Source organism: Phalangium opilio, unplaced genomic scaffold (genome assembly GCF_054372755.1).
Source record: "Phalangium opilio isolate 3A_F unplaced genomic scaffold, DU_Popi_V2 ptg001170l_1, whole genome shotgun sequence".
NCBI classification, from domain to species: Eukaryota; Metazoa; Arthropoda; class Arachnida; order Opiliones; family Phalangiidae; genus Phalangium; species Phalangium opilio.
The window spans coordinates 11108735-11123307 of NW_028324255.1; the positions used below are offsets into that span (position 1 = coordinate 11108735).

Sequence of the window (14573 nt, forward strand, 5' to 3'; positions counted from 1 at the left end):
CATAGCCTACACACTTTTCAGTATGTCTCAAGGTCGTATTATTCATAACGTTTGGCGAAATCAAATTGAATAGAACAGTATATGAATTCCTCTTCTGTGCTCGATTTAATTCTTTTGAATTGTATACTATATTTCGAATTTTTAATCTTGGATAAATGCGCACAGTTGTCGGAAATCCAATTTCAATCAGCTTTGCTTTTATATTGGTTTGACATGAATACTTTTTTGGCTTCCCTAGCAATTTAACCTCGCCAAAATTAGTTTCAAGGAACGCGTCAGAATTGCTACCAGCTAATCGGTTCAAAAATGAACTAGCAAGGGAGGGTTTCTTTATGTAATGTTTTTCAATTTCTAGAGCATGATTTATGTGAATATATTGAATGATTTGTTTATTTATTTCTTGAGTTCCGTGAAAGCATGTTTTAATTCTTTGATTATTGTCCTCAAAGATGAATGCGGACGTTGTCTATAGAGGTCCCCAGTTGCGTACAGTGTCGCATAAATGTAGCAATTGATGAACATTAAATGTACAAAAACTGTTCCCATATATTTTACAAATTCCTTCAAAAGAAACTCTGATAATTCTATATCGGCATGCGTAATTTTGCTCTGCAGGAGCAAATATATTGAATGACATAATAAAGCCAAGTGTTTCAAAAACCGACCAGGAATGATTCCTTTGAGAACTGGCAATGCATAAAACAGTAAAAAGTTTCTATACTCCGAAGCTTTCCGATGCTTCAAGGCTGTAATTGAACGAGGGGTTCTTGTTATAAATCTTGGCGGCTTTATGGAAAGTAGTTTTTCATCAACCAAATGCAATTTTGTTCCAAGATAGTATTCTCCCAAATGATTTTTACTATTAACTATAGCGTTTAAAAATTGTCTCGTAACTCCTAAAAGCACAGTGTGCATATAGTCCGGAACGAGCGCCTTTGATAAATCTACTTTAGGAATCATAGATAATACGGACAATCCCTTGATTCCTTTTACAACTGATCCAGTTGTTAAAGCTTCATTCCCGGCCTCTATTATAGATTCATGTGTTCTGTTCGGGATGCCGTCCATATATTTATACACCCTTGATGAGATGTCGTATTCACCAGGATGTTCACAAACAGCACATCCAAATTTCCCATTAAATTGGGTCATGTTTAGCAAAGGGGCCCTTGCTACAGCGTCTACGCAAAATATTTGTGTAAATACTTTGGACACCATCTCGGTTTTTGTTTCTCGGTGTACCCAGAAAATTCCATCTGATTGCAACTTTTTTAAGGTTTTCGTTAGGGGATACAAAAAGGAATTCATTTCAGGTTTACCGCTGCCATACCAAAGGCCAGCAACTAAAATGTACTTCCGTTGGTTATTGGAGCTTATTTCTGGAATACATAATTGGATTGGCCATAAGCTTTTGTTGCTACTTTTGAAGATGGGCACGCCATCAACATTACACATTAGCGAAAAGTTATTTACATTTTTTAGTTCATTTATCTCTGAATATTGTTTACCATCGAAAATATTGTGGATTGAACGTTCCACTTTATTTCGCTCTCTAGTTAGACTTTCTCTACTTTCAAAGCTATGCCTTAAATGGTCAAACAAGCGACCTCTTTCCAGATGCACTTTTAGTGAGTTCACGATATCGATTTCGTAAAACATTTCAACGTCTTTTGATATTTTAGCTATATTTTTGCAACAGCTTGGACACTCAAATCTAGTTTCTAATTCTAGTTCTAATCCCAAATAAAATGTGCAGGATGAGCAAAATAAATGTCTTTTTACAGGGGCTGGAAACGACTGTATATACTTGTAAAATGTAAACTTTGAAGTAAAAAAATCCGTTTCCGGAGGTAAATGCAAAAAAATAAGAGCTATGATATCGTCCAAACAAGACTTGGAAAGTTTGTGCTTCAAAGATAGGGATAATATGGAAATAGCGCTCTCAAATTTTGTTATTTTACTGTTTTGGTATAACAATTCTTCTCTGCTATCTTCATCTTTATGGTAATTAAATTCTTCATCCTCTATTTGATTTAGTGGCTCTGGTACAAAGTAAGCGCCTGAACAATAAATGACATACATAAAAAATTCAGAATGTGTTTGTTGGTTCTTAATACTGTATGCATTATGCCACGCTTTACATTTAAAATCAGTGGAAAAAGGCAAGCGATCAAACCGTAAGTAAAGTGATGAATAATGTTAGTTTTTGTAATGCTAAAAGTAATATTTTGAAGGGATTCATATTAAACCTATAATTTTATTCTTCGTATTTTATTAAACTACACCATCGAATAAAAAAAGGCAAAAATATTAAGGAATGACCTACAATGCCAGGTTATCACAGTTTCTACATCCAAGAAACATTTATTTATAAAACTACCGAAATTTAGAAAATGTATACCTTTATTTTCAAATAATGTGGGTGCATCAATGGTGGCTTCGGCGTTTATAGTTTGTTCTGAATTTGGTGTACACTCTGTCAAAATACGCTTTTATATAGTACTGTACAAGCAGGTGTCAAATAATTCTTAAACCTTTCGCTCGTATTAGGTAGATGGCTTATTGTTACTTTTATGTGTATGAAGGGTGTTATGCAAAAAGATGTGTCACAAATTCAGGGGCGCATTCTACGGGTCAAAACAAGACTAAGTCACCAAAGAAATATGGTCCAAAACTGAACACCCGCGGAGATACGGGCCATCAAAGTATCACGTAAAATGCGATGAATTTTCCCTTCAAGTGAAGCGACGAATATGGCTTGACCATATTGTTTTCAATTAATTGGTCATAATTGAAAAAGATTCGATATTTAAGAAACGATCGATTCTGGGGGGTAATATTACGAGTCATACAGTATTACAATCACGTTAGAATTAGCATTGGTCGTTTGTCGCCGTATGCGTCATTTCTTGCATACGTGGCCGATAGTGAATCTGTCTTAGAAGAATGTCCCACGACACAGATATCCACGAATGTTCGATGGCAAACGTAACTCCACAGGGTTCGATAACAGACATGCGAGATTGGGTAATAATACCACGGTCTGGTTAAAACACCGGTTTTAAAACGTTCATGCCGTTGTCACGACATCCTTCCAATAGGCGCTCTTGCTTACACGTAAAGCGCTTTACTCGTTGGCTTGACAAAGAAGTTTAATGAATGAAAAACCAAGCCACTCAGCAACTACAGCGATCTGAAAACGCCGTTGTAACTTTAGGCCAAATTAAAACACTTTACCAAATTAAATGTTTAATTTTTTGGTCTAAAATGCTTTTAGCTCTGCCTCCAGAATCGATCGTTTCTTAAATATCGAATCTTTTTCAATTATGACCAATTAATTGAAAACAATATGGTGAAGCCATATTCGTCGCTTCACTTGAAGGGGAAATTCATCGCATTTTACGTGATACTTTGATGGCCCGTATCTCCGCGGGTGTTCAGTTTTGGACCATAGTTCTTTGGTGACTTAGTCTTGTTTTGACCCGTAGAATGCGCCCCTGAATTTGTGACACATCTTTTTGTAACACCCTATATTAAAGAATAATTTAGTTCTACCAATTAATGGTGCCAGGAAGGAGTTAAGTAACTAAGTCTCAAAACTCAAAAATAAAACAAGAAGTTGGACCCCATGCAATTTACATGAAGGTGAGAAGGCCTGAGGTAATCACCTTGTATATTCTCTCTGGCCGCACAATCAATTTTCCACCGATTCTTGGTGCTTTTCGGTATCTATATATGTACGTCGGAAATGTCATTTTAAATCGTCATTAAACTAGCGACTGATCTGCACGTACAATAATCACTCTCATGCACACAGAATCTTTTAGTATAACAAGATTAGAATAAACTTACTCTTGCTCCCTCATTATAAAGATATTTTCTATATTTTCTATTTGACATATTGAACAAATATCTTCTAATGATACCAAAATTATTACTTTTTGAAAGTCTTTATCAAAATCAATTTCAATGCTTCATACAATAGTTCAAACACTGCGGTTTTGAGATTTACACTGAAAGTTTTCCGTAAATAGAATTCGCCTACTCACAGAAAGAACTTTTATTCCTTTAAGCTTTGCAAGAATTTGAAAAAACAATTCCTTATCTTGGGTACATAATCATGGACAGTATACTAAGAAAATGGGAAAGGAAAGTCATTTGTTCGAATAAAAGAGCAAATAGCATGTATTTTTCAAAATCTTTAAACACCCTCTAGTTTAAAACTGGAATTCACCATATGTCAAATTAAATAAATCAAAATTTTTATAATTTAATGCGAGTGCTTTGATATAAATTTGCTTAAGTTTTCGTCCTCTTTCAAATAAACAGTCTACTTGTAAAAACGAAAAGACCGCCTACCTGACAATCAAAAATAGCGTCACGACAAGTCCATACAACACGAGTAAAGAAATTCCAGGTTGGGCCCAATACATCTCATTCACAGCGATGGACGTTTTCTTGACTTGGCTACTAGGCCTATGTACTTGTATTTGCATTCCTGACTCATCTCTGTCCGAGAGCTAGAACAGAGTACGCCGTCGCCTTTACGTGTTCAAAATTGTCGATCTCGGCGTCGCGGTGGTTTCCGCCATTGTTTCTTAAAGTTGAGCTAGAAGGGAACTGATTTTTGGCCGTCGACATGGAAGAAAATACCTCAACGGAGTGTAATCAAGATTCAGATTTTAGTGGGACCCAGAATGAACTCGAAAACCAAAATGATGAAATTGAATACGCCTTGTTGGAGTTTCCTGAAGAAAATTTCGTGGATATTTACAAAGTTGCGATTATCCGTGATTGGGATCCAAACAAACCACCTGACGATGGATCAGAAGTCTTTGTAAACTGGAAAAAATCTATAGTCTCCGCAAAAGTGATCAAGCTTGCTTGTAAGTAAAACATGTGATATTCAGACGGAATGTCATACATTTCAAATTTTGGCCGTATTAAACCGTTAGTGAGTCAGTTTCCAATTTAACATTGTGACAGTTGTAGCTTTGTAAATGCATGGTATGATCACCTTTACAAGTGTGAGTCACTGGTGAAAACTGTGACGTTCGGGGCGTTCCAATTGCATGGTATATGATTTTCATTACTAGAGAATAGACTAGTGGCGGTAGAGAGGGGTGTAAACTTCGTATCCCTCCCTCTGGGCGCGCTTTTGTAAGAGGGGATGACACTGAGATAAGAGATAGGGTATGACGTTTGCATACTTAGAACTGCCATTACTCTATATAAGCCACCCCCAAAAAACCATCCGTTGGATGAGAACTCTATCGTCGTTAGCTTTTAGTTAATATTATGTTTCCACTACTCAAACGTCTAGAGCTTTTTCAAAAACAGGTCTATATCCCAAGTATCAAGCTGCGACCACCAAACACCGCATGCAAAGTGCAGGGAGGGTAAGTTGTGCGACCTTGTCCTTATATCGCTTTGCTCCTCAAATACGAGTTGCATTTGTTTACGTGAGGCGGCTTATAGTTGTAGTAGTGGAATAGTTAGTATAAGTCGCTGTGGCATAGTGTCTTAGTTGTTACCACCCCTCTATGCAATGTAACGGACCCAGATGTAAATAAGCTACAAGCTTAACGTGGAATTCTCTTCCTAGTAAATCTTAGATTATTCAACTAGGTTAATGTACTTTGAGAGAAAATATTTAATTTAGGTACCAAATTAGAGTTGGTTCCTCTTCGTGAAAATATGCTAGATGAAACAATTAAAAGAGAAGTGCAAGAGAAAGATTCAGAAGCAGGTGATGAAGAATATACATCGGCTTCAAGATCGCAAATGAAGCGGAATGTAAAGTCAAATACGAGAAAACGAACGAAAATAGTTAATCATTGTCAGAATAAGGTATGACACAGTTTTAAAAACTACACTGTCATAAAACTACACTCTTAAATCATAATCGTTTATGCTATCGTAAGTTTAGAACCGCAAGTCTTAAAAAATCCTTAGAATATTGAAGGTAGTCCAACTGATAGCTCTCTATAGCAAGACAGTGATATGTTAGACTACCTTCAATATTCTAAGGATTTTTTAAGACTTGCGGTTCAAAACTTACGATAGCATAAACGATTATGATTTAAGAGTGCAGTTTTATGCTATCGTAAGTTTTGAACCGCAAGTCTTAAAAAATCCTTAGAATATTGAAGGTAGTCTAACATATCACTGTCTTGTTATAGAGAGCTATCAGTTGGCTGAGTAGTACGTCTCACCCTCCTTAGTCTAATTAACATGGTTCATAGCCATCATATTGGTGAATTTCAGCTGTCCTTCTGCATTGAAAGTTCTACAAGTATGGCTGTGTATATTATCTCACTAGTCTTAGTTCTCCTCTCCAAACCGAAAGCTCTCTGTATGTTCAGGGTGTTTCAGAAAGGTCCGTAAGAAATTATTGGGGCTGCTTAATTGACTCGAACTTTTTTTGTATATAGTATTTTGCCTTAATGGCCGACACTGTTTGCAAGTTATGATAGGAGTGTTATACGAATGACCCCTAAAATTTAAGTAAGAAAGTGGAAGAAAATGCTTATTTTAAATAAGGGGACATCTGTAACACACGCTAATCAAAATTTCTAAACAGTGGCCCTTTTTCGACTTGGAAGAGCCCAACAATTAATTTAGTACAGAACTTTTCAGAAACAGTCTATATATCAGAGCCCGGCCATCTTTGGCATAATATTGTAAAATCCAGAACGGATTCATGCATGAATCCGTTCTTGGTAAAATTAAGATTTAAAAATCGTCCCGTCTTTACCGGAAGCTTGGTATTTAATCATAAGAGACACCAACCAGGAAATCAGGATACATTTTTGCTAGTAGGCAATTTATGGTGATAAAATTATTATTGAACCAGAAAAAAACCAAACTGGAGGAAAAAAACATCAAAGACCAAGGGAAGCGGAAAATGCAGGAATTGATTCGCAGCAATATTGCGTCAACCAAAATAGAGGATACTAAGACCAAACAGTTAGTAGACATCTCTTGCAACAGTTGTGAAACTAGTATTTCAACGCTAAACAGCTTACAAGATAAATGTAATGCTATTGAGAAAAAGATTGACAAAGTTGGAGATTTTTTAAGAGAAATGTTTGCTTTTATGCAAGAAAAATATCCTAAAGATAAAGGTAGTGGCTTGTGTGCCAAAATAATGCGACGCCAATTAATTATTCGATGCCCCTGAATAAAGTTAAAATTTGATCACTAATATTACATAGAATTAGTTAAGTCATTTCCTATTTATTGAAACTATTAATCAAGGTTAAAATTAGACCCATGGTGGTTATTATAAATATTTGGTTTATCTATAGTTCTTAACTTGGCGATGCATTATTTGGTCTACATATAATATACCTATTAAAATTACAATATCATATAATTAATGTAGGTTTAGCAACCACCAAAACTCCAAAATTAAAAACTATGTCTGATAGTGAAATCCAGCTTGGAAAAAACTATTTTACCAACGAGGACCAAATGTTTCTAGAAAAAGAAAACAAATTAGAGCCAAGAAAACAAATACTTTCAGAAACTCCAAAGGCTGCGTCATCGAGCATGGAAAATTTTGGTTTGTTTCAACTATTTTCTATAGTATATAAGCAATTTGCATGTTAAGCCGGATCAGGTATTTTTGCAATAAGAGAAATATGAAATTATAAGTTTTTAGGAAGATCCAGTAGGCCATTCTCAACCCACGGCGGAAAGGGATGGTTTTTTAAATTCATTTTACGAAACACTTTTTATAGATTCACTTTTAGATGCTACAAAGTTCACTTTAGAAACCAGTGTCTTGCCTGGTATGTTGTAAATGTTGTCAATGTTGTCAATAATGTTAAATTTATAGTTTTTTTTAAATAAGATCCAAAATCACCATTGAATACGAGTGTAAGCAATGTGCATGAACATTTGAAGTACTCCGCATCGGACTCTGATGTAAGCTATTTCCTAAGCGTTGTCATTTTAAAAACTTCTCATAAAGTAAAAATGTTACGAAACCATTAGTATCCGCATTTGATATGACTATTTTCTAATTAATTTGGATAGTAGTATAGTCCGTTGAGTCACGACGAAGAAAAGTTGTTATATTATGCTTTTTTAGGTGGTGGAACTTGTAAATGGAAGCAAAGTTTTCTTGTCAAGATTCATTTTAAGACGGGCTGAAAACTCTAGCAAAACTGCTTCAACCATGGCTCGATTGTTGCTTGTAGAAACGTTTAAAATAGAATTTCTACGAACATGTTCATTGTATGGGCGCACGGCAAACGGTCCACATGGAAAACCTGCAGATTCACGGCAAGGGTTGTATAGACCAGCTGTTGACGCCATAATTGGTAATTGAATTGAATAATGGTCTTTAAACGACTGACAAAGATCCAAAATTCAAATACAAAATATTTTTCAATAGGGGAATCCAGAAAGTTTTTCAATGTCTTGCAATGGGCATCTTGTTTAAAATGTTCCCGCGCATGCGCACATTGTACAAAATTGACGTTAGACCATGGCCAACTTTGCGGTTGGCCTGGTTGGCTATGGTCTGACGTCAATTTTGTACAATGTGTGCATGCGCGGGAATCTTTTAAACAAGATGCCCAAGACATAGCAAAACGTTCTGGATTCCTATATTAAATGTTTTGGTGTCAGCTAAATCTCTACTAGTGCTATATTGCTTTAATCGAAAGGCACATATAACAATAATCAGGTCCCTTAACTTTCGCTTACATTTCCTTTCTCTTGAACCTGGGTCACTTGAAAATTTACTTTAAAAGTATAGCATGATAATTTGTTACTTAACACTATTTAACATGCTTGATATCAGATTTCGTTTTGGATATCGCTTCTAAAAGAAACTGGAAAAAATGTAAAAAAGATATTGTGCGAACACTAGGAAACAAACTTAGTGAATTAAGAAGAGAAGAGATAAATGCCAAAAATTTAATATCCATAATGTTTCCGATTTTTTGACAATTGGATTGAATAAAATTTTCTTGAAGCTTGAAATCAGTTTCATTCAGTATGAACAGGATTTGTTCTAAAATATATATGCCTTGATTAATTGAAAATTTATAGGTTTTTCCCCTTACTAAAAATTATTTCTTAGCACAAAAACACGTTGCTACTTTATTAATTAAAAATAACAGTTTGAACAAACTAGTATTTGAAATTGATCAAAGTATTGATGAAGTTATAAATGAAATTAGACTAAAACACGGACTAAACCTATATTAAAATTGCATAAAATCGTGGTTTCTTTTTCTGATTTTGAAATTTAGTCAAAACTTTTATACTACCAGGATCGGAATTGAATTAAAACACCGATTATTCTGCGTTTAAATTTTGATGGAAAAAATAATAAATCGTGATTGAATTTTGAGCAGAAAGTCGATAGAAGCTGGGTATAAAATTTGATTTGAAGTAATATTTATATTTTATGAATGATAAAAGGGAATAAGATTTGATCAAGTATATTATAGAACAGGGATTAAATTCTGATCTGATGTATGATAGTAGAACCAGTATTAAAATTTTATCAAGTCTAGGATAGAATCGAGATTACAATTTGATCAAGTGTAGAATAGAAGCGATATTAAAATTTGATCAAATGTATGATAGAGCCGCGATAAACGCTTGATCAAATGTATGATAGAATCACGATAAACATTTGATCAAATGTATGATAGAACCACGATAAACATTTGATCAAATGTAGGATAGAACCGTTATAAACATTTGATCAAATGTATGATAGAACCGTTATAAACATTTGATCAAATGTATGATAGAATCACGATAAACATTTGATCAAATGTATGATAGAACCGTTATAAACATTTGATCAAATGTATGATAGAATCACGATAAACATTTGATCAAATGTATGATAGAATCACGATAAGCATTTGATCAAATGTATGATAGAATCACGATAAACATTTGATCAAATGTATGATAGAATCACGATAAACATTTGATCAAATGTATGATAGAATCACGATAAACATTTGATCAAATGTAGGATACAATCGAGATAACATTTGATTAAATGTATGATAGAACCACGATAAACATTTGATCAAATGTATGATAGAATCACGATAAACATTTGATCAAATGTATGATAGAATCACGATAAACATTTGATCAAATGTATGATAGAATCACGATAAACATTTGATCAAATGTATGATAGAACCGTTATAAACATTTGATCAAATGTATGATAGTATCGTTATAAACATTTGATCAAATGTATGATAGAATCACGATAAACATTTGATCAAATGTATGATAGAATCACGATAAACTTTTGATCAAATGTATGATAGAATCACGATAAACATTTGATCAAATGTATGATAGAATCACGATAAACATTTGATCAAATGTATGATAGAATCACGATAAACATTTGATCAAATGTAGGATAGAATCGAGATAACATTTGATCAAATGTATGATAGAATCACGATAAACATTTGATCAAATGTAGGATACAATCGAGATAACATTTGATCAAATGTATGATAGAACCACGATAAACATTTGATCAAATGTATGATAGAATTACGATAAACATTTGATCAAATGTATGATAGAATCACGATAAACATTTGATCAAATGTATGATAGAATCACGATAAACATTTGATCAAATGTATGATAGAACCGTTATAAACATTTGATCAAATGTATGATAGTATCGTTATAAACATTTGATCAAATGTATGATAGAATCACGATAAACATTTGATCAAATGTATGATAGAATCACGATAAACATTTGATCAAATGTATGATAGAATCACGATAAACATTTGATCAAATGTATGATAGAATCACGATAAACATTTGATCAAATGTATGATAGAACCACGATAAACATTTGATCAAATGTAGGATAGAATCGAGATAACATTTGATCAAATGTATGATAGAACCACGATAAACATTTGATCAAATGTATGATAGAACCACGATAAACATTTGATCAAATGTATGATAGAACCACGATAAACATTTTATCAAATGTATGATAGAACCACGATAAACATTTGATCAAATGTATGATAGAACCACGATAAACATTTGATCAAATGTATGATAGAACCACGATAAACATTTGATCAAATGTAGGATAGAATCGAGATAACATTTGATCAAATGTATGATCGAACCACGATAAACATTTGATCAAATGTAGGATAGAATCGAGATAACATTTGATCAAATTTATGATAGAACCACGATAAACATTTGATGAAATGTATGACAGAACCACGATAAACATTTGATGAAATGTATGACAGAACCACGATAAACATTTGATCAAATGTATGACGGAACCACGATAAACATTTGATTAATTTCACAACAAAACCGCGATAAACATTTGATTAATTTCACAACAAAACCGCGATAAACATTTGATTAATTTCACAACAAAACCGCGATAAACATTTGATCAAATGTATGATAGAACCACGATAAACATTTGATTAATTTCACAACAAAACCGCGATAAACATTTGATCAAATGTATGATACAATCGCGATAAACATTTGATCAAATGTGTGATAGAACTGGGATCAAAATTTGATGAAAATAATGAAAAATTGCTTTGAAAACATTTTGATTAGATTTATTGAAATCCAAACTAAATCAAGGTTTGATCGGCCCAATTTTGGATCAACTTCGTTTGATCAATATTTGATCATACATTTTCGTAAGGGAGTGTTTACAGGCCCATCAAGTTGTCAATGGTACTCTTAATAACGCTTGAATAAATGCTTAAAACTTTCATAGCTGTTAATGCTTATCAGAACCTTGGAGGAATCAGCTTGACTGGAGACGAAAGAGGGTGTGACATGCTCAGCATCTTAAGATACCAATATGCTTTAGTCTACTTGGGCCTAAGATTGCATCGACATCTATCGCGTATCTCAGTTTTTAGCCATATCTTGTAAGAACATTGAAAAACCATCTCGCTACTTTGTCCACTCGATGCCACCCGTTGAGTAGGCTAATGCGAAGTGTACTGGATACTTTTTACTGCCTAGCATTGGTGCTAGATATAGGATTTTAGCCTCCAGTCAAGCTGGTTCGTCCAAGTCAAAACCAGTGGGGAAACCAAAATAAAACTCTCCGAGTCGAGTCGACCCTTACGAAAATGTATGATCAAATATTGATCAAACGAAGTTGATCCAAAATTGGGCCGATCAAACCTTGATTTAGTTTGGATTTCAATAAATCTAATCAAAATGTTTTCAAAGCAATTTTTCATTATTTTCATCAAATTTTGATCCCAGTTCTATCACACATTTGATCAAATGTTTATCGCGATTGTATCATACATTTGATCAAATGTTTATCGCGGTTTTGTTGTGAAATTAATCAAATGTTTATCGTGGTTCTATCATACATTTGATCAAATGTTTATCGCGGTTTTGTTGTGAAATTAATCAAATGTTTATCGTGGTTCCGTCATACATTTGATCAAATGTTTATCGTGGTTCTGTCATACATTTCATCAAATGTTTATCGTGGTTCTGTCATACATTTCATCAAATGTTTATCGTGGTTCTATCATAAATTTGATCAAATGTTATCTCGATTCTATCCTACATTTGATCAAAGGTTTATCGTGGTTCGATCATACATTTGATCAAATGTTATCTCGATTCTATCCTACATTTGATCAAATGTTTATCGTGGTTCTATCATACATTTGATCAAATGTTTATCGTGGTTCTATCATACATTTGATCAAATGTTTATCGTGGTTCTATCATACATTTGATAAAATGTTTATCGTGGTTCTATCATACATTTGATCAAATGTTTATCGTGGTTCTATCATACATTTGATCAAATGTTTATCGTGGTTCTATCATACATTTGATCAAATGTTATCTCGATTCTATCCTACATTTGATCAAATGTTTATCGTGGTTCTATCATACATTTGATCAAATGTTTATCGTGATTCTATCATACATTTGATCAAATGTTTATCGTGATTCTATCATACATTTGATCAAATGTTTATCGTGATTCTATCATACATTTGATCAAATGTTTATCGTGATTCTATCATACATTTGATCAAATGTTTATAACGATACTATCATACATTTGATCAAATGTTTATAACGGTTCTATCATACATTTGATCAAATGTTTATCGTGATTCTATCATACATTTGATCAAATGTTTATCGTGATTCTATCATACATTTGATCAAATGTTTATCGTAATTCTATCATACATTTGATCAAATGTTTATCGTGGTTCTATCATACATTTGATCAAATGTTATCTCGATTGTATCCTACATTTGATCAAATGTTTATCGTGATTCTATCATACATTTGATCAAATGTTATCTCGATTCTATCCTACATTTGATCAAATGTTTATCGTGATTCTATCATACATTTGATCAAATGTTTATCGTGATTCTATCATACATTTGATCAAATGTTTATCGTGATTCTATCATACATTTGATCAAAAGTTTATCGTGATTCTATCATACATTTGATCAAATGTTTATCGTGATTCTATCATACATTTGATCAAATGTTTATAACGATACTATCATACATTTGATCAAATGTTTATAACGGTTCTATCATACATTTGATCAAATGTTTATCGTGATTCTATCATACATTTGATCAAATGTTTATCGTGATTCTATCATACATTTGATCAAATGTTTATCGTGATTCTATCATACATTTGATCAAATGTTTATCGTGGTTCTATCATACATTTAATCAAATGTTATCTCGATTGTATCCTACATTTGATCAAATGTTTATCGTGATTCTATCATACATTTGATCAAATGTTTATCGTGATTCTATCATACATTTGATCAAATGTTTATCGTGATTCTATCATACATTTGATCAAATGCTTATCGTGATTCTATCATACATTTGATCAAATGTTTATCGTGATTCTATCATACATTTGATCAAATGTTTATAACGGTTCTATCATACATTTGATCAAATGTTTATCGTGATTCTATCATACATTTGATCAAATGTTTATAACGGTTCTATCATACATTTGATCAAATGTTTATAACGGTTCTATCCTACATTTGATCAAATGTTTATCGTGGTTCTATCATACATTTGATCAAATGTTTATCGTGATTCTATCATACATTTGATCAAGCGTTTATCGCGGCTCTATCATACATTTGATCAAATTTTAATATCGCTTCTATTCTACACTTGATCAAATGGTAATCTCGATTCTATCCTAGACTTGATAAAATTTTAATACTGGTTCTACTATCATACATCAGATCAGAATTTAATCCCTGTTCTATAATATACTTGATCAAATCTTATTCCCTTTTATCATTCATAAAATATAAATATTACTTCAAATCAAATTTTATACCCAGCTTCTATCGACTTTCTGCTCAAAATTCAATCACGATTTATTATTTTTTCCATCAAAATTTAAACGCAGAATAATCGGTGTTTTAATTCAATTCCGATCCTGGTAGTATAAAAGTTTTGACTAAATTTCAAAATCAGAAAAAGAAACCAC

General features: G+C 33.0%; 2 protein-coding genes across 2 annotated transcripts; both read left to right on the plus strand.

The window, feature by feature from the left end:
• The first annotated feature begins 3636 nt into the window (after positions 1-3636).
• Positions 3637-6268, plus strand: LOC149587252 (uncharacterized). Its single transcript, XM_089863459.1, has 3 exons — positions 3637-4886; positions 5663-5965; positions 6153-6268. Exons 1-2 carry the CDS (start codon positions 4640-4642, stop codon positions 5854-5856), a joined length of 441 nt encoding a protein of 146 aa, XP_089719585.1. The 5' UTR covers positions 3637-4639; the 3' UTR covers positions 5857-5965; positions 6153-6268.
• Positions 6269-6284: 16 nt separating this feature from the next.
• LOC149587253 (uncharacterized) lies at positions 6285-8961 on the plus strand. The gene is made up of 7 exons (XM_089863548.1): positions 6285-6295; positions 6857-7127; positions 7388-7567; positions 7746-7796; positions 7859-7932; positions 8099-8330; positions 8816-8961. Exons 2-7 carry the CDS (start codon positions 6908-6910, stop codon positions 8959-8961), a joined length of 903 nt encoding a protein of 300 aa, XP_089719674.1. The 5' UTR covers positions 6285-6295; positions 6857-6907.
• Positions 8962-14573: the final 5612 nt, after the last annotated feature.